This window comes from Juglans regia, chromosome 10, assembly GCF_001411555.2.
Source record: "Juglans regia cultivar Chandler chromosome 10, Walnut 2.0, whole genome shotgun sequence".
NCBI classification, from domain to species: Eukaryota; Viridiplantae; Streptophyta; class Magnoliopsida; order Fagales; family Juglandaceae; genus Juglans; species Juglans regia.
This window is the reverse complement of record NC_049910.1, coordinates 32994258-33013517: the sequence shown is the minus strand read 5'-3', so window position 1 is coordinate 33013517 and position 19260 is coordinate 32994258. Positions and strand designations below refer to the sequence as shown.

Below are 19260 nucleotides of genomic sequence, written 5' to 3'. Positions count from 1 at the left end.
GCACGTCTCGAGCTTCCGATGAGTTCTTGCTCAATCTGTTGCCTGCTGATTTGGGCTCCCCCCCACCTCTGACGATGAAATCTGCAGATGAATTGCCAATGTACCATTCCATTTCGGATGCAACCAAAAAAGATGCTGCTCTCCATACTAGATCATCAGGAGAAAATGCCATTCATCTTATTCCACTTGTTTTAATTCTCTGTGCTTTGATTCTATGGATTTTCTCTCATCCAGGTACTGTATGATCATGAAGTCATGTAACTCAAATCTGATCTCTTTCTTGGTTTGTATTTATTTAGAGTTTTTCTTCTTGGTATTGACCAAGCGTGTAATGATTTTGAATGGAGTTCAATGAAGAAAGCTAGAAACTGCTAGCTTGGTTGTTGGGGTCGCTTTTGTCCTTGATCATGAAACGAAGCTTCCGAAACAATTGGCCTTGAGAAAAAATAAAACCAGCTGTAAAACAAAGACCTCTGACAGGCACATCAAGTTCTGAAATCTGAATTTCTTAAATTTTCTTTTGTCATTGAGATGAATTAAACACTATATCATCTTGAGCTTTGCAATCCCAGTTAGGATCGGTTCATGCTCATGGTTTCTCTACTTGGAAGATACATACATATAGCCCTCTTGAAACAAAGCTGTTAAGAGTTGCATTTTGGGGTAATATAAAACTTTAGCCTCATTCTAATCTAGTAAAGGAGGTGTTAACGTCGTGTTTCACACACCCTTGGACCAAGCTCCAAAACCTCAGGTCTTCTACAACGAGCCATGCACAGAGAATAATATAATGTGGTTTGGAGAGGGCGACCTTGGAGTCGGAGAACATTTGATGCCAAAGTTAATAAATGTTCTTGGAGTGTAGTAAATATGTAAGAAAGTCTAGAGATCAGAGAGAGTTTCATCGTACATGGGATTAACTATTTATACTACAGGTTTGAAGAGTAGATCATGCCTGCTACTATGAGGTTCGGTTTTCCCGTACTGTTCATTTTGTCAGAACCTTTAAATGCGGTGTGGCTTTGCGACAACCTCATTAATGTGACGTGGCTCTGCCACAGAGTCATTAATGTAGCGTGTTGTCTGGATGGTGGAGCTATTAATGCGGTGTGGTTCTAGATCACGCCTGTCGTTTGGGCAGGCACTCGATGACTGGACACTACCTGAGGGATCTCAAATTGACGAGTCTCATCCCCTACTGTGCCATCCCTCCTACAGGTCATGTACAGAGGATTTTCTATGTGGGCCAGATTTGTGGCTTTTCGTCTCAGATCGGGCTTGGCTGAACCTCCTGGGCCTTGGGGGAAAATCCCCTTATAGGAGGGATTATTCAAAGCGAGCTCAATGAGCAATAAGTAGATGGAATAGCTATTGGGTGGTAATTAGGACACACAATCTTTAGCATTAATAAGTTATAATAACTATTTTTTTGCTACTCATTATCTTCTCCACATATTACACATCACACACCACACACCACAATATTTATTTTTTATTTTTATTTTTTTAAAACTAATTAGATTCTTTTACTCATTATCCATATATCACATATTTGGTAACAAAAAAAAAAAAAAAATTAACAATTATATGTGATGTGTAATATAAAGATGATGAGTAGAATTCAAGTCACTCAATATTAATTCTCGGTAAATAATACATAAGATCCCACTTGACATTTCCCTGTCCCTCTCTCACTCATCTGGCTCTTACATTGGGATGGTCAATATTACTCGTCAACATCCTAGTGAAGAAAATGCTGATTGATTCAAATCTCTGATATGATGCAATAACACATGTCACCAACAGGTTGACATGATCTTTTGACCAATTTTACCCTCTGTATTAAAAGAAAAGAAATGTCAAATCTACTTATAAAAAATTTTATAAAAATAAACTTACAAATTGATATATCTTAAAGTAAGACGTTAAATTTACTTTTTAACAAAAGAAATTTTACAACATGACGTACTACATCTAACTACGTCAATTCATAAATTTTCTCATAAATCAAACACTTCTCAAAAGAAAAATAACAGGAAAATAAATTTTTTGTCGTGCCATTCACCCGATATTATTGCTCAAGTAATGTCAACACTCACAAACTTTGTAATGTTAATTGGCTTTCTATATTATATATCAATTACCAATGATCATGATCAGTCTTTTAGAATAAATCCTACTTGGGACTTGGGTCGTAGAAGAAGGTGAATGAGAGAATGAGAAGGCAGCTTTCCATTGGTACCATTGGAAACTGCACGCCCTATTATATGTGAATAGAGATCATGTTCAAATGGTCTAACCAAACTACGTACCTATCCAATTATGAAAAGAAATTGACACCTCATTTAAACCCTACACCATCTTTAGCTTTTCGTTTAAACAATACTTTTGCTTCCTGGCAACATATATGATAAACAACATGGCTCACTAAAGGGGGAAAAGTAGAAAAAGAAAGGATAATGTTTGAAACTTTGAAGGAAATGCATGCAACATGTTTGAGAGTGCTTTAAACATATGGTTACCAAACAGTAAATAGTATTTTAACAGTAGAGCTTAATAAAAAATCTTCACAACCTTCTAACACTCCACACTCTATATTTGTTTAAAATTTTTATTATTTTTTTTATCAAATATTATTATATGAATAATGAATAAAAAAAATTGAAATAATTTAAAAAGAATAAACTCAAAAAAAATTTAAAAAAAATATTAAAAATTTTAAAAATTAAAAAAAAATGTGAAGTGTGGAGTGTGGCAGAAGTTGTGTAGCAAAACTCAGAGCTTAATATTTAAGTTTTACGACTATAAACTTTTAAGCTAAAAGCTATATTATCTACCATTTACATAAAGAAAATTAGTGCCCATGCTACTATCTACTTAATTTACCATTTCGGGTATAATTAGTTTGTTATTTTTCTTGAGTTGGGGCATAAACCAACGAAAAAAGTATAAATTTTGAAAGATTGGACAAAATTGCAATGGAATTAATGCGTGGAAGTCAGAAAGCGTGTGGAACCGAACTAATAAAGGGCATGACCAAGTGGTACACGGAGCATTAAATTTTTAATCGGGAATGAAACCAGTCAAACACCCAAAAAATAAAAACCAAAATGTTAAATAAAACTTCAAATTTAAAAAGAAAAAAATATTTTTACGAGAAATTCTATATATCAACCACTATTTATTTTTATATTATATATTTATATTAAATAATTACTGATGAAAATAATTTTTTTATTTTTATACCTATTAAGTTGGCATGAAGCAATACCTTGTAATTAAAGTTACATTTTAATTATTGGACAATGTTACTATTCTTCTTAATTTATATCATTCATTTTGTGCTCTGTGGCACCACAATGGTAGAGAAAATTAAAAACATAAATATAAAATGGTAGAGAGAATCTAGAGTTTTAATCTTCATATTTTTATATTTTTGAGTACCATTTTGTTTTAAATATATATTTATAAAATGTTTTTAATCTGTTTAATAAACCGTGTGACACTATAATTAAGTGATGACACGTTAAAGAGCAAAATGAATGATATAAATTAGAGGATGTAGTAATATTTTCCTTAATTTTTTCATCGTGTAAAGCCATGGAGGTTATACCCCATGTAAAAAGCACCAAGATTAGTACCACTCGATCGGCACTTCCCAAAGTGGGGATCACCTTGTTAATTTTCTCATGCCAATATGAAAAATGAATGCTCAAAGTCACTACAAGAAAAATAGTATTTTTCAGCGCCAAAAATTGCCGAGAATAATCTAAAAAATCGCCGGAAATAACTAGTAATCAACAGTCTACTTTCCTAAGTTATGTGCAATTTAATTGATTTTGTTATATATTTTGAAATCAATTCAAAAGTAACTAGCGGGATGACTAGACTTGAAGAAACACGTTTTAAAAAGTTGTTGTAATTATACATTTAGAATTTGTATGAAGATAATTACATAGACAGTTCTGTTTGGATTGTCATAGGAAATAGAGTTTTTTTATTGTATAGTTTTTAATCGTAGAGTTTTACTAAAAAACCTTATTATTAATTTTTTTTTACTGTTTGATAAACATCAACCTGAAACAATTTTAAAGTTAGTTACGCATGGTAGTTTTTAAAATATATAGCGTTATTTTCATGAGCTTTTAAACAAAAGTTTCAATTTAACTTTTAAAAAAAAAGTGGACTTTCAACCTTTTATAGGTGCTTAAAACACTTTTTATAAATTTACTAAGCTTACAATTCTTCTTTGAAATAGCTTATAGGCTGTTAAATGCACTTTTGAAACTCCCAATTTCCCAAACGCAAATATACATTAAACATCACTCTAATAAACTCAAGAGTAATGTTATATAGAGTGCAAGTGCAGTATAATTTTTTTGAAAAAGAGTGAGGTCTACTATTAAAAAATTAATTAATTTTTATATGAATATCGTATTTACTCACTTTTTTCAAAAAATTATGCGGCGCTTACGCACTTCATGACTACGAATATCATTTATCTAAATTCAAAGTCACTTAAAATATTCCTCATATTGAAACAAGTTATATACAATAAGACTCATACCGTAAACATCACTCTAGAATTCCAGAGTGGATTCATTCTGGTCGAAGTGAAAAAACACTCTCTCCCTTTTCTCTCTAGAGACTCGCCCAACAAAAACCCAACTTAGAGAAGGGGGGGGGGGGGTTGGAGTTTCGGCTTCTCCCTCCTGTTGAGAAATAATCGCACATTGCTTGTGGATAAGGTCTTGAACATGTTTATAATGAATGAGCAATCATCTCTTATAGAATTAGTTTTATGAGATGAGTTAGATCCATAAATTTTTTGATGGTATCAGAGCCGGCCACAGGACGAATGTGGGCCCACACTACTTACCCCGTGAGAAGGATCAAAAACAAATATTAGCCTGCATGTGAGAGAGAGTGTTGAGGAATAATCTCACATTACTTGTGGACAAGATCTTAGATATATTTATAAGGAATGAACAATCCTATCTTGAAAAACCGGTTTTATGAGATGAGTTAGTCCATGAATTTCTTTACCTCCCTCCTCCCATTTGGTTAGACCAGAGATTGTGTAGCCTTTTATATTCCAGTTTTTGTTTGTTTTTCCGTTCAAAGTATGAAAAAATGCTAATCTGCTGTTTTCCGAAATCTAGCGACCACCATGTGCTCCACCGCAGGACTCCCAGGTTGTGGATCATTCGGACAACCAAGACTTTCATCGAATGGAGCGGCGCGTGAGTTCCACGCGCCACTGCATTAGGAAGCTTCTACTGCTGCCATGCGCGGCGTTTCTAAAACCAGGGACCTCAGTTTCTTCAGACTTGATTGGCCGCCACTCTCCTAGCGTGCGTGTGTCCCTCACGAGCCACCACAGTCTTTTTGTTTCTTGTATTTTGGTTTCCTTCAAGCTAAAAATTCGGATCTACAGTTGTAATTCATCATTTTTACATATATTTTTATGTTTATTGTTTTTTCCTTTTGTTTAGGTAAAAAAAAAAAAAATAGTCTATTGGACATTTTTTTTCATAGAGTGAAAGTCTTATCTCTTCTGGAGGGTGGAGTTTGAAATCTATGCTTTAGGCAGAGTGTGGTCTTTCAGACGGTTTGTCTGTAGAGAGTTATAGAAGTCTAGATTATATCAGTCACAAAAGAATTTGTGTATTGTTGGAACTTCAACCGTGAGTAGTTGGCTTGTAATCTAAGATTTTTCCTGTATATATCAGGTCATATCTGTAATTTTGTTTTCATGAATAAATGAAATTTATTTTCTATAAAAAAGAAAAAAAAAAGAAAAAGAAAGAAGAAGAAGTAAACATCACTCTAATAAAAATAATATTGTTAATTACTTTGTTCTACTCTAGGTGTAAAATTGATGTAATACCGTTGACGGAATAGACCAAAAATTTATTTTTTATGAGTCACGTTATAAGCTTTATCTGTGACATGACTAATGTTGAGATGACATAAACTGTTTTACATGATAAGCTTAAAATTTAAAATTTAAAATTTTAAGATTGAAATTTTTTAATCTTAAGATATGGACAATACCAATGTACAAGTAAAATTGTTCAGATCCTCAACAGAAAGTTATGCCGCTGTAAAAATTGAAGGTGCGCGACTGCCTATGGCACTCACGGAAGCTTACCAATAAAAACGAAACAGTTGAATGCTCACCACGGTCCACGACAAGCCTTTTTTTTTTTCTTTTTGCCAAGCACGACAAGCTATTCTCGGGCAGTTGGCAACTCGGCTAGGAAACATAACTTATTCGTTGTTTATTATCCTAATTTTCCTCTTTTTAATTATTTAATTTTTGAAAAATTAAATAAAAATAAAATACCCATTAGCAATGAGCAATAAAAAGCTTGTACAACGTCAACAATAATCACAGATAAAGTGAAACATTTGTGTGATCAGCAAAGGGGCTCTGAGAATCGAAAAAGGTCAGTGTATATCTTAAGTCTGTTTTTCAATTTATGTAATTTGGGCTTTTCTGGACTTTTGCTTATGGTTTAAAAATCTAATCTTTTCATTTTGGGTGTGAATAATTGTTGTGTTTCTGGGAAGTTCTGATTTTGAATTTTGAGTCCAATTTGATTGACCCTCTGTTGGTTCGAGAAAATTGAGGAAAGAATAGGAAATCCTCTCCCCTTTATCTTTTTATTCTTCTGTTAACATTATTTTGCCTTTTGTATTTATGTTAGATGATTTTCTTGGAAAAAAAAATTGAAGCAGATTTCGTATTAAGCTTAGTTCAGTGGTATTATGATTTTTTTTATCAATGAGAATCCTGATATTTGATATCCTAATTTCCCTTGCATTTTCTGAGCTGCCAAAGATAACATTTTCTGGCACGCGCGCGCGCACATACACATACACACTGATTATGTTCTGAGTGGGCGTGTATGTGTGTTTGTTGATCTCTATTATTTTGTATTTGTTATTTTTAAAGTTAGGATTTGGCTTGCCTCCCGTTCCAGTTGGACTGGACCCGTTGGATGATGGTATTTGTGCTTGATGCCCTGTTTGGCATTGAGAAAAGGTAGGCAAAAGAAAATTATCGATGTTTTGAATTTGAGGTAATATATTGCTGCAAATATGAGAAATCAACTGCAGATTAAAAAACGAAGAAATATTAAGTTGATAATTTGTTTGGTAAACTTTCTTTTTCTGTGATTGTTTTATTTTTTTTGGATACTCTTTTCTACGGCATGTTTACAGATATTTGTATTTCATTTGTTAGTCAGAATTTAAATGGATTAATCTTGGTTCTGCCTAGTTTCTTACATTCCTTGTATCATTGACAACAGTTGTTCTGCACTGGAATTTGCAGTGTAATAACATAATCAATTATGAGGATCAAGAAAGGGAGTAAAGTTGAAGTATTAAGCAAGGAAGAGTTGCCTTCAGGCTCCTGGCGTTGTGCTGAGATCATCTGTGGTAATGGCCACAACTACACAGTTAGATATGATGGGTACAAGGCTGCCCATGGTGGGACAGTTGTGGAAAGGGTATCCAGGAAGTCCGTTAGGCCTTTTCCTCCTCCACTTGAAGTTTCTGAGAACTGGGTTGCTGGCGATGTTGTGGAGGTGTTTGACAATTTTTCTTGGAAAATGGCAACTGTTTCCCAGGTTTTGGGGGATAATTACTTTTTGGTCAGGTTACTTGGATCCTCTCTGAAATTTGAAGTCTTCAAGCTTGATGTTCGGGTGAGACAGTCTTGGCAAGATGACAAATGGATTGTGATCGGAAAGGTAATTCCACATTCATCTATTTTACTCTGTAAGTGCTTCTTTAAAATATCTAGTACGATGTGTGCAACTTTTTGGAGTACTTCTCAAGTGTTTCCTTGTAGTTGTATCGCTCGGTTGAATTTGTGCTTTTGCACAGTAGCATCTACTAATATGTACCAGAAGTAGATTAATAATTAAGTCTCATAAAGAGTGACCTGAAGTTGATCTAGGTTTTTCATGCTGAATGTATGAAAGTGGACCAAAATGGTATATTTAATAAGGTGAACTTTGTGTTCATTTTGCTTTTGCATGCAGGGTTCTGGCAATTTTGAAGATGCGAAACATGATAAAAATCAAATTCTGAAGTGCAAGCTAAACTTAAGCTCCCGAGTTGAGAATTCAAACACAAGGATGAATGTATGTGTAAAAGAAGACTGTTTTCCTGTTAAGAACAGAGTGACTTTCCAGGAATCCCGTGATGTTTCTTCTAAAACTTTGAAGAGAGGGTCAGCCTATTGCCATTCTCAAGCTGAGTTATGTACAGGAGTTGCCCCGAAATTCAGAGCAATAGAGAAAGAAGGAAGGCGTCACAGAGTGGAAGCTGCCAATTCTTCCACATTGCCTATGCAGGTAGATGCTGTTGCTTTCCCGAGAGGGTTGCTGGGTGAAAACGTCATCAATGCTTCCTCTAACAACAGAACAACTGGGATTTCTGAAGTGGATGTAGAAAGGAGGAAATCAACCGGCACTTTTGGGTGTTCATTTGCAAACTTAGAATCTAATTTTGCTAATGGTGTTTCTTGCTCTGTTGGTAGCTGCAGCATCACTAGCAGCAGTTCCTATAAGTTGCCTCATAATGTTTCTACAGGTCATATTAAGGATGATGATGGCCATTCTAGTGATGCTGAATCTTTTTTTCAGTGGGGATATGAGGAAGGAAATTCTCTCCTTACTACAAAAGAGGAACTAGCAGCTGAAATACATAGGTTAGAGTTGCATGCCTACCGTTGCACTATAGAGGCACTGCATGCATCAGGACCTTTAAGTTGGGAACAGGAAGAAATGGTGACAAATCTTCGTATTTTACTCCATATATCCAATGATGAGCATTTGATGGAGCTAAGAAACTTGGTTTCTGATCCCTGCATTCGTATTAGATGACAGGAAAATCTGGGAAATGTTTTCTTTCAGTTCATTCTTTATTTTATCCTCTAGCTGTAGGATCTGATAAACGTTTTCTTTTATGGCCTCAAAGCAAGATGAGATGTTTCCCATTTTTTTTTTTTTTTTTTGGTTTTGCAATTTATAATAAATTGTTGTCTAGTTTGAAGTGTATCTACTACAGACAATACCAAGCAATGAATGTTTCTAAGCTCATCCTTGTGCATCAATTATTATCTTGTTTTTTGTTCTGGGGTCTCGTACTACTATACATGTTGTTACTGTTATGTTTAGTATCTTTTATGTTACAATAGAAGTACACCATAAAAGTTGCCAGCTATTGACAGATAATGAGGATTGTATCCTACTATTACTAAGAGCTATGCCAGATCAGATTTCTGCTTTACTGTGTAATTTACTGCTGACAATTGAACTTTTGTGATATTAGGATCTTATTTTTTGACTAAAAGCCTCTGAACATTATGCTAATGACTTTTGCACACTTTGTGTCATTTTATCTCTCCCTGTTCTTCAATATGAAGGAGTTAATATATTGTTTTCTTTCATGGTTCCCTGTGTAGACAGAGCCATTGCTCGCTTTCTAGTTTTATATCCATGTTTGGTGGGATTGATCATTCGAATTCAATTATCTCTATACTTCTGGCACTTGGCAGTGTGAAAAATTACATTTGGGGACATTATTGATGCTTCCCGTACATTTTCCAGGGCTGAAGTAGGAGGCTTGTGCACCTCACTTCCAAATTTCCGAGGAGGATGTTGGGGTTTGCCACCTATCTCCGTCTATTAGGGCATCTGATGATGAACAGTTGATTTCATTATATTCTGCAATCACTGGACTCTTCCATTTCAGGCCACCTGTGAGCCTGAAATATCAGTGCTGCTGAAGGATGTGAGACCAGAATCTTGTGGCTGCCATGGGATGACCTGATATGTGGATGCTTGACGGTTTCATTTCAAGCCTTTGCTTCAGTTTGTTGTAGATAACATTGTTTGCCTGCTTATGTGTGCTTTATTCATGATATGCTGTGAGTTGATCACATGAAAGTTTCCTACTTTTTACACCCGAGTCTGATACTTGAAATTTCTGAAGCCTGGTTTGACAGTCCTGCAAAAATTTGGGTGTCACACTTCGGACCATGCTTATGACATTGGGGGCAAATTCTGACTAGGAATTGGGACACTTATGCATACACTGAATTTTTAAAAAGGAACACAGAAGCTATTGTGGAGCTTGGAATTTCAAATTAATAAGGTTATAGCCTTATCTGTTTGGGAGATTCAATGAGGACTTCAATTGTCGTGATAATATTACCTTATCCAATCACACATTGATGTTCTTGATGGCAACTCTTATTGCTCTCTATTTATGTGGCTTTACTAGAACATATTCACAGATACTCGTAAAAAAATACAAAGATATGCTTGGTACTCATTACATCATTGGAAAATGACAAGTTTTAAGATCCATCTTAGTGTTTCTTGATTATATGAGCACATTTTGGGCCCCATTTCAGAAGCCATTGGCAATGCTTGCTAGCTATACTATCTTTTGTCAGATAACAAGGCATAAATTTTAAGCTGTGGTTTTATGGATCATATGTTTTTATGGATCATAATTTTCATGTTTTGGCAAAACTGATATTACTTATTAGGTCTAGATACTCATTCAAAAGGTAAATCCTCATTATAGTACTTGATGATTAGTCCTGAAGTTTGCACTTAAACAGGCAACTGATGCTCACGTTGATGTGAAATTTTTCAACTTGCAGTATTTCAATTACATTGTCCCTAGTTTTGTTAATAAATTGAAATTGTAGCCTAGGTTGCCAGCCTCAAGCTCTTTGTATAAACTGATAAACAAGGACGGTACATGATCCACTGACCTTATCCAGATTCTTATGTTGGGGTTGTTTCCATGTGAAATCTGTTGACGTGCAGCTCAGTAAGAAATTGGAAAACTCCCCTGGTGAAGAAGGTAGCCACGTCCTGTTTTCTTTACTGCTTTGATGGCTTATCTTTCTTCAGTTCTTTCTAATTATTTCATCTTTCTGAATCATTTTAAATACACATGATCTGACTGAGAGTATTTACTGGTAGTCCTCAACTTCTTTCTTCCCGGTATATGTGACTGCAGATTCCCACACCTAGCATGTACATGGACCTTCTTTCACTTTAGTTCTGCTTGTTTTTCTTGAATTTGTTATTTAGTTTTGGGTTGATACGCGATAGTTAGCTGGATTAATTTCTGTTATGCTTGAACCACCATAGGAAAGGTTTGCTTACTGTTAGGAGGATACAAAATTGAAAATATAATGCTTACTTGGTAGTTGGGTTGGCCATACTGACTTGAGAATTGATGAAAAGTAACACACCCTCAGAAAAAAACCCGGCTTTATCGTGATTTTGTTTCAACTTACTAAAAACATATTTTGTTGTGAAATTCAAAGATTATATAAACTGGTTTTTAGAAGGCCGGATCTGATGTGTTTTATGGTTCCTGATGCAGTGGAGTACAGAGGTCATCACAAAGCTGTAATTGGTGTTTTCATCATTCATCAAAGACCTTCTGCCCTCCGTGAATGTTTTTTGTGTGTAATTTCCTGTATTCTGGAGCTCTACTAGACTATGGACTGACACCATTTGAAAGAAACTGGTGAAGCCTCAGTTCGAAAAGAGGTTGCAAGCGAGATACAGTATTTGTAATTTTAGAGAAAACTTTTGAGAATACAATGAGAGAAAGATGATTTTATTGGTATGTTCAGATGGGATTGGTTATGTAAATGGTTTGAGAGTGTATGCTAGTAGTCATATCAGTTGGTTCTTGATTAAGGTATTTTGGGCAATGAATGTTGTATCCAACAATTCAATCCTTCTGTTCCCTTCACGTACTACTGGACCTGGTCGTCTTCGTCTTATGAACTCAAAAAAAAAATATATATATATATAGTTAAGACTTATGGCATAGCCACTTTGGCTTCTTTGGTTACGCAGTTCAGATGAGATAAAATAAGATATTTTGTTGAAAGTTAAATTAAATATTATTATAATATGATATTTTTAATATTATTTTTGTTTTGAGATTTGAAAAAATTGAATTGTTTAATATATTTTATGTGATAATTTAAAAAAATTATAATGATCATATAAAATGAGATAGTTTGATTTTGTGTAACTAAATCAGTTCTAAGTGATGGTCTATACACCATCTTTTTGGTCACCATCCTGACATCATCCTCCAATATAGCAAAATTATTCATCATTTATTATTTATTATCCAATCATTAAATGCCACGTAATGAGATAATGAAGGGATGAAAATTAAGAGAATGGTAGATAGAATTTTTCTACATTTTAAGTCCACCAACATCACCTTGTCTTTTTCTGTTTTATTTTGTGTGTTTTTTCAAAAATCCGAGTCTAACAGAAAAACAAAGGACATGATTTATCAAATTAATGTACATGGAAGAGAGGGTGAGAGACTGTTTATTGAAGTTTAAATGATTAAATGTGACGGTCCAATATATAAAGATGATATATTTTTGAATTTGTTAATTTAATACTAAATATGTCAAGTAAAGTCAATCTACAAAGAGATATAGGAGTCATGGATCTAATCGTTACGACTGATACGTATGTGTTATAAAAGATACAAAATTATGAAGATAAAGAGAAATGTACGTCCTTAATATATATTACCATGAAATTGTTTGATAAATTAAAAGAAAAATAATAATGGCGATCCAGTTCAATTCTTAATTATAACAATAAGACTACTGATAAATTGTTTATAAAGAGGTTGTGGAGTGTTTTGAGTAGTTGTTTTAGAAATGACATCCCTCCATTGTTCCATCATTTGAAAAATTAAAAAAAAAAAAAAACTGTATCGATAAAAGAATAATCTGATTGGACATGACCTTATCAAGAATTACAAGAGCTAGGTAAATATTTATTTGGGAATTAATTGCCATGAAATCTCTGTGATTCTGCTTAGTTTCCACAAACATCGAATGCAACACTAGGACTACACCAACCGTTTTAACTGACCTAGCTTATTTTATTTTATAAAATAACAATTGCAAAACAGAGAAAAAAACAAAAGTAAAAGAAAAAGGCCGCATTTTGTATTAGAATAATACTACTTGACTATCTAAAATTTACTGCTTTGATCACTCTCTTAACGTGGTGTCATGTGATTTATTAAAAACATAAAAATAATTAAAAAACACAAACACAAAAGTGGATTGAACCTTGAATTTCAGTCTTCATCTTTTTATATTTTTGGATTCCTTTTGTTTTGAATATATTTTTTATTTTTTTAATACAAAATGCTAAGTTGCCCCCCAAATGTGCTCCTGCTCTCAGCAAGATCATATGAGCAGGATAAAGTTATTTAGGCACTAAGTTATAATGAAAAATACTCAATCAAAATAGCTTATCAGGTAACACTGCCAGCCCAAGTGACACCCCAACATGATCCCTCAATATCACTATTCAAGCCAATGTGGAGCCTTAAAATCCATGATTGCCATAACCTACTAATTTGGAAACTACTTTAGAATATTCTTCCTATTAAATCACAGATTGGTGAATTCATTTCCCATCAAGAATCTGAAGAATGTCCACTCTGCACCAGGAGAAAGAAACTCCAATGCATCTCTTTGTAGAATGTCCTATCATCATAATTATGTGGCAACAGAGTAGTTGGCCCCTAAACTTTGCAAGTTTGCCAATTGATTCTATATCAGACTGGATTAGAATGATCATTTATCCAGAAAAAGAATTTTGGACTTCGAAAAGAGGAAGACACCACTTCCAACTATTTGCGGTTATAATGCTAGATTTTATTTGGAGAAAGAGAAATGACATCATCCACAATCACACATCTTTATCAATTGAAGAGGCAAATATCCAACTGAAACACATCTATGAAGATTATAAAGAAGTTTGGAAAGAAAAACTAAGTCAACACAATAAAGAAGAAGAATGGAAACCTTCTCCTCCAAATTATCAAAGCTTCTCTTTTGATGCAGCAGTACATGATCAATTCTCAGTAGCTTCAGCAATATGAAGAAACCACAATGGAGACATTCTGAAAATCATAACGGAAAAGGAACATACCACTATCCCTTTAGTTGCAAAAGCGATGGTAGCACTGCTAGCATCCAACATGGCTTCCACTCAAAGTCTAGCGATAATAGAAGGGGATGCTCAATCGGTAATTACATCCATTGAAAGCCCATATTCCACTCATTTCTAGAACATCTCAACTATCATTAAGAACATTCATCACACCTCCCAACATTATCAAGACTGAAAATTTGTTAAAATACATCGATCTCAAAATCAATGTGCGCACTCAGTAGCACAATAGGTAGCTACCAACTATGTCTTTTGAAGCCTACCCTTAGATAAAATTCCTAGTTACTTCTTGTATATTGATAGTTGAAATGATCCACTTTAGACTTTTGTATTTTTACTTATTTATAATACGCTTGATTAGAAGGAAAAAAAAAAAAGAAGCCAAAGTTCCCTGTTTTGTTTGTGTCACAAGAAACCCAACCATAATTAGATCAATTCCGTATGAAAGATCATAAATGCTATTATTATATATCATCTTCTTCACTAAGGACAGATACCTTTTCACTTGGTTTTTTATTATAGTAATTGATATATTCAAAATGTCAAAGGTTCCATAGAGGTGTGAAGGGTCCAAACAAACGACTTCATTATATATATATATATATATATATATATATATATAAAACATACACACTAAGCGGGAGCAACGTGCAAAGCATGTTTACCTAGTTTTATGAAATGATTATTTCTAAAAAATAATATATATTTTATAAAAATGATTGATTTCACTTAATAGTTTAAGTCAGTGGATAAAATCTCAATCTTATTATCCGGAGACCGTTTGTTAATCAATATCTTGATTATGAGATTATGAAGGGTAAAATCTCAATCTTATTGCTTAAGTTACCAATATAATTATTGTTAAGTTGGCGTTATCACCACCTTAAAACAATAATTTAAGTCTTACAAATCTCATTGGCTGGTTGGATTACATGAATAATTTAGTCAATAAGTTAATTGGTGGGCCTATAATAATAGTGTAGGTATATCTGATAGACTCCGATAATACATATATTAATATTTGTGAAGTCATCTTCCAGATGATCTCAAAACATTTCACCTTCAGTATGGAGATTGAATGTAGAAAAAGTAGTTACGTTAATTAATAGACATCTTCACTTTTTATGTAAAATTACATAGATCATGATAGCTCTCAAGGAATAGAAATCTCTTATTCAAACGTTGATCAGAAAATTAAAAGAAAAAAGAAAAAAAAAAGGATGGAAACTTGAACATCTCACTTGGCAAACCTCATTGAAAATACAGAGATTTGAAAACCAATCTCTACAAAATTTGAACCCCAATTTCTTTTTCTCTTCCTTCTTTGATCCTTAAAGACATCTTTCCCATATCCTGCATTTCTCAACAATGTTTGTTTTATGTCTTCAAAACTTAGTAAGGTTCCTGATCCATATCCTATAATTTCAGGAGTGAAGACAGTATATAAGATCACTTGTTCAACAAATTAATTAAAAAAAAAAAAACCAAAATCTTCCACCATAGAGAAATTGCCAGATAATTAAATTTGGTATCTCTGAGCAAGAAGCTTGCATTGCAAAGTCATTGAAACAGCTAATGACACATTGTTGAATCTGAAGGCCTAATGCTTCTAAGGTATTCACAAAGAGAGATAGAAGTCATGGATCTAATTGTTACGACTGATACGTATGTGTTATAAAAGATACAAAATTATGAAGATAAAGAGAAATGTACGTCCTTAATATATATTACCATGAAATTGTTTGATAAATTAAAAGAAAAATAATAATGGCAATCCAGTTCAATTCTTAATTCTAACAATAAGACTACCGATAAATTGTTTATAAAGAGGTTGTGGTGTGGTTTGAGTAGTTGTTTTAGAAATGACATCCCTCCATTGTTCCATCGTTTGAAAAAAAAAAAAAAAAACTGTATTGATAAAAGAATAATCTGATTGGACATGACCTTATCAAGAACAAGAGCTAGGTAAATATTTATTTATTTGGGGATTAATTGCCATGAAATCTCTGTGATTCTACTTGGTTTCCACAAACATCGAATCCAACACTAGGACTACACCAACCGTTTTAACTGATATAGCTTATTTTATTTTATAAAATAACGATTGCAAAACAGAGAAAAAAAAAGGTAAAAGAAAAAGGCCACATTTTGTATATGAATAATGCTACTTGACTATCTAAAATTTACTACTTAAATGACCCTCTTATCGTGGTGTCACGTGATTTATTAAATACATAAAAATAATTAAAAAACACAAATACAAAATTGGAGTCAACCTGGATTAGTCTTTTTCTTTTTATATTTTTGGATGCCTTTTGTTTTGAATATATATTTTTTATCTTTTTAATACAAAATGCTAAGTTGCCTCCCAAATGTGCTCCTAAGTTTGCCCCTTTACATTTGTGATGAATAAATCACTCTTTTTTTTTTTTAATGGCTGACGTGATAGGGGGAACTTGGGGGACATATTTGGAGGGCAACGTAGCACCACCGTTTTTAATAAATCACGTGGCACTACACGGTGGTCATGCCACGTCAAGAAGACCATTTGAGAGATAAATTTCAAATGACCCAGTAGCAATCCTCTTTATATTTTCGGAAGAAGAAAAATAACTTTGTTTTGTTGTTTTCTTGTGACAATTGGGTCAATGCCATGTGAAAGGCGAGTGCCACTATGGATGCCTATTCACTTGTCTTTTTTTTTTTTAATATATATATATATATTTATATATATATATATATATATAGAGTTATTGATATATTTTATAATGTCAAAGGCTCCCATTTTGTTTGATTTCTTGTGTCACAGGGTGCCCCAACCATAACTGGGTCAAGGCCATATGAAAGACAAGTGCCTTTAATTGTTTGATGTATTAGTAATTGGGTCAATGCCCACAAGGCACAAGTTCCTTTTGTATCATCATCATCATCTTCTTCTTCTTCTTCTTCAGCACTAAAGCCGAGACCTATTCACATGTTTTTTTTTTTTCCAATAGTAATTGATGTACTAATAATGCCAAAGGTTAAGTGACAATTTTGAACACGCACACTGGCTAGAGAGAAGTCAGAGTTTCTCTATCTAGGAGGTGGGAAACAATTTATGCACTTATTGTTGCTCAGTTTCTAGCATATTTTTCTCTAATACATAGAAGGGGTTTCTAATATTTTGCCCTCATCATCTTGATCAATCCCTTCTCAACATCACTTCAGTTACAGCCTCAGTCCTAGATGGATATGGACTCTCTAATCACACAAACGGAAGCTCTGTCATGGCATGATCTTAACCTTCAACATGCTCCAGAAGCAGCAAAAGCGAATTCAGATAAAATCCTATTATGAAGGTTAGTAGCAGATAGAACCTTGAACAAATATGCAATTCATTCTAGTATTAAAGCTTCTTGGAACTTCATCCAAAATTTTCTCATCGAAGACATGGATATAAACAAGTTTATATTCACCTTTAGATCCCTCCAAGATAAGTTCAGAGTTCTTAATCAAGCACCTTGAAACTTTAAAGGGCATTTGCCTATTCTGGAACCTTGGCCCCCGGGTGCAACTCTTCATGAAATAGCTTAAATCATGCAACTTTCAATTTGCAAATCCATGGTTTACCTCTAGACTTTATAACTCTCTACAATGCAATAGAAATTAGGAAAACACTTGGTATTTTGATTAAGGTGGGAGAAGACCCTCTCTATGGATTAGCTTTTAGAAAATTCATAAGAATCAAAGTTGAGCTAGACATTATAAAACCTCTTCAGCAAGGGTTCTTGATTCCAAGGCTCGGAAATCACGAAATATGGGTAGCTATCAAGTATGAAAAATTATCAGACTTTTGCTATGCATGTAGAAGACTTGGTCATTCCCAAATTTTCTGTGGTTATCTAAGTTCACCCCTAACAAGGCTTAAATATGGCCCTTTGATTAGAGCAGAATACAATAGCAATCCTGATAGTGCTCAAGCATTTCACCAAACAGATAGTGGGTAGTATGAAGAAACAGAGCATAGAGAAAATCTTAATACTTCAGCATCACCCATTGACAATTACAACAAAGGAAAATAAGCAAGCTTTGCGAATAAACAATATCATGAAATCACTCTGAGAGGCTAGAATAATCTTACTAGTGGTCATTTTGAGAAAATCTTTGTCAACAAACTGGAGTTAAGGCAATTTCTTCCATCTCCATTGAGCTCCCAAAAGCCAGACAAAATTTCCATGTAAACAACACCAGCAAATTCTCAAACACTATACATCTACAGTGATCAAAATTCATTAATTCTCTCACCAACAAAATTTAATGTATTCACTATTGAGCCAACCATGGAGTCCTGCAACTTCAATTCAAACCGCAGCAAAATATCCATTTTGTCTTCAAATTCAGAGGCGCAAGCAGTAGGAGAATTTAACCCTTAGATGCAAGAATATCAAAGCTTCATCTCAGCCATCGAGTCAACGAGAAAGCACCCACCATGGAAGTCTCAATGGAAACAAATATACTCGGCAATGCAAAGCTATAAATCTCAGCAAAAAAAAGACGGGCTTGGGCTTCATCAGGCCTATCTAGTTGAACACGCACAAATAGAGACAAGGCCATTATTTATGGACCCCCAGGACATCTACTCTAAAAGGCCTATTTTCTTGTCACCGTCTCAGGTTGTTAATAAGGCTGACCAACCCTTTAAGCCCATGGCAAGTTACAACTCGTTATTGGCCAAGGTGTATAGCCCCTCAGCTTCTCATGATCCAGGTGACTCTTCCGTGATTTTAGCCTTTAGTCTAGTAATTGCATGTGGTAAGGAACTGCCTCAACCTCAGATGAATATTCAACTAATTGAAGACTTAAGTCCCCAGACTGAAATCAGTCCCAAGCAAATGGAATTGGCAACAAAAATATCTATTGATCCCATACAAGCTCCACAGTATACTGATAGTGAAATCAATCCGAAAGAGATCACTACTACACACATTACACAAGACCATCAATCAACTCTAATAATCCTCTCCTCTAAAAAGCAATAGAATGTTGAGCTTGTTGGAGCTCCAAAAAGAAAATCTCAATGCCTCATTAAAGTGGAGAAAAAAGATCCAAATGAGTGTACTGCTCCAGAGCTACAAGCAAATGAATCTTCAATGACTCTAGCTCTTCTGGAAAGCATTCAACCTCTTTGGGCAAAGAGAAAAAATTAAAAGGGAAA

At 34.1% G+C, this 19260-nt stretch overlaps 1 protein-coding gene across 4 annotated transcripts; it reads left to right on the top strand.

Moving 5' to 3' along the window:
- The first annotated feature begins 6267 nt into the window (after window positions 1–6267).
- LOC109009772 lies at window positions 6268–11820 on the top strand. Of its 4 annotated transcripts, XR_004802635.1 has the most exons (5): window positions 6268–6452; window positions 7343–7763; window positions 8058–8728; window positions 9630–10899; window positions 11431–11820. XR_004802635.1 is itself a non-coding variant. In XM_035695086.1 (4 exons), the coding sequence occupies exons 3-4, from the start codon at window positions 7362–7364 to the stop codon at window positions 8901–8903; spliced, it is 1248 nt and encodes a 415-aa protein (XP_035550979.1). In that variant the 5' UTR covers window positions 6269–6452; window positions 6962–7051; window positions 7343–7361; the 3' UTR covers window positions 8904–9119. The 4 variants fall into 4 exon arrangements, 3 of the variants coding, with proteins under 3 accessions (XP_035550979.1, XP_035550977.1, XP_035550978.1); XM_035695086.1 differs by lacking the exons at window positions 9630–10899; window positions 11431–11820 and adding an exon at window positions 6962–7051 and having other exon boundaries at window positions 6269–6452; window positions 8058–9119; XM_035695084.1 differs by lacking the exons at window positions 9630–10899; window positions 11431–11820 and having other exon boundaries at window positions 6269–6452; window positions 8058–9119.
- Window positions 11821–19260: the final 7440 nt, after the last annotated feature.

Bases quoted from the DNA above. Each gene is read 5' to 3' on its own strand.
- LOC109009772 (XM_035695084.1), top strand. From the start codon at position 7,362: ATGAGGATCAAGAAAGGGAGTAAAGTTGAAGTATTAAGCAAGGAAGAG. The intron at 7,764-8,057 runs GTAATTCCACAT...TTTTGCATGCAG, and splicing joins AATGGATTGTGATCGGAAAG to GGTTCTGGCAATTTTGAAGA.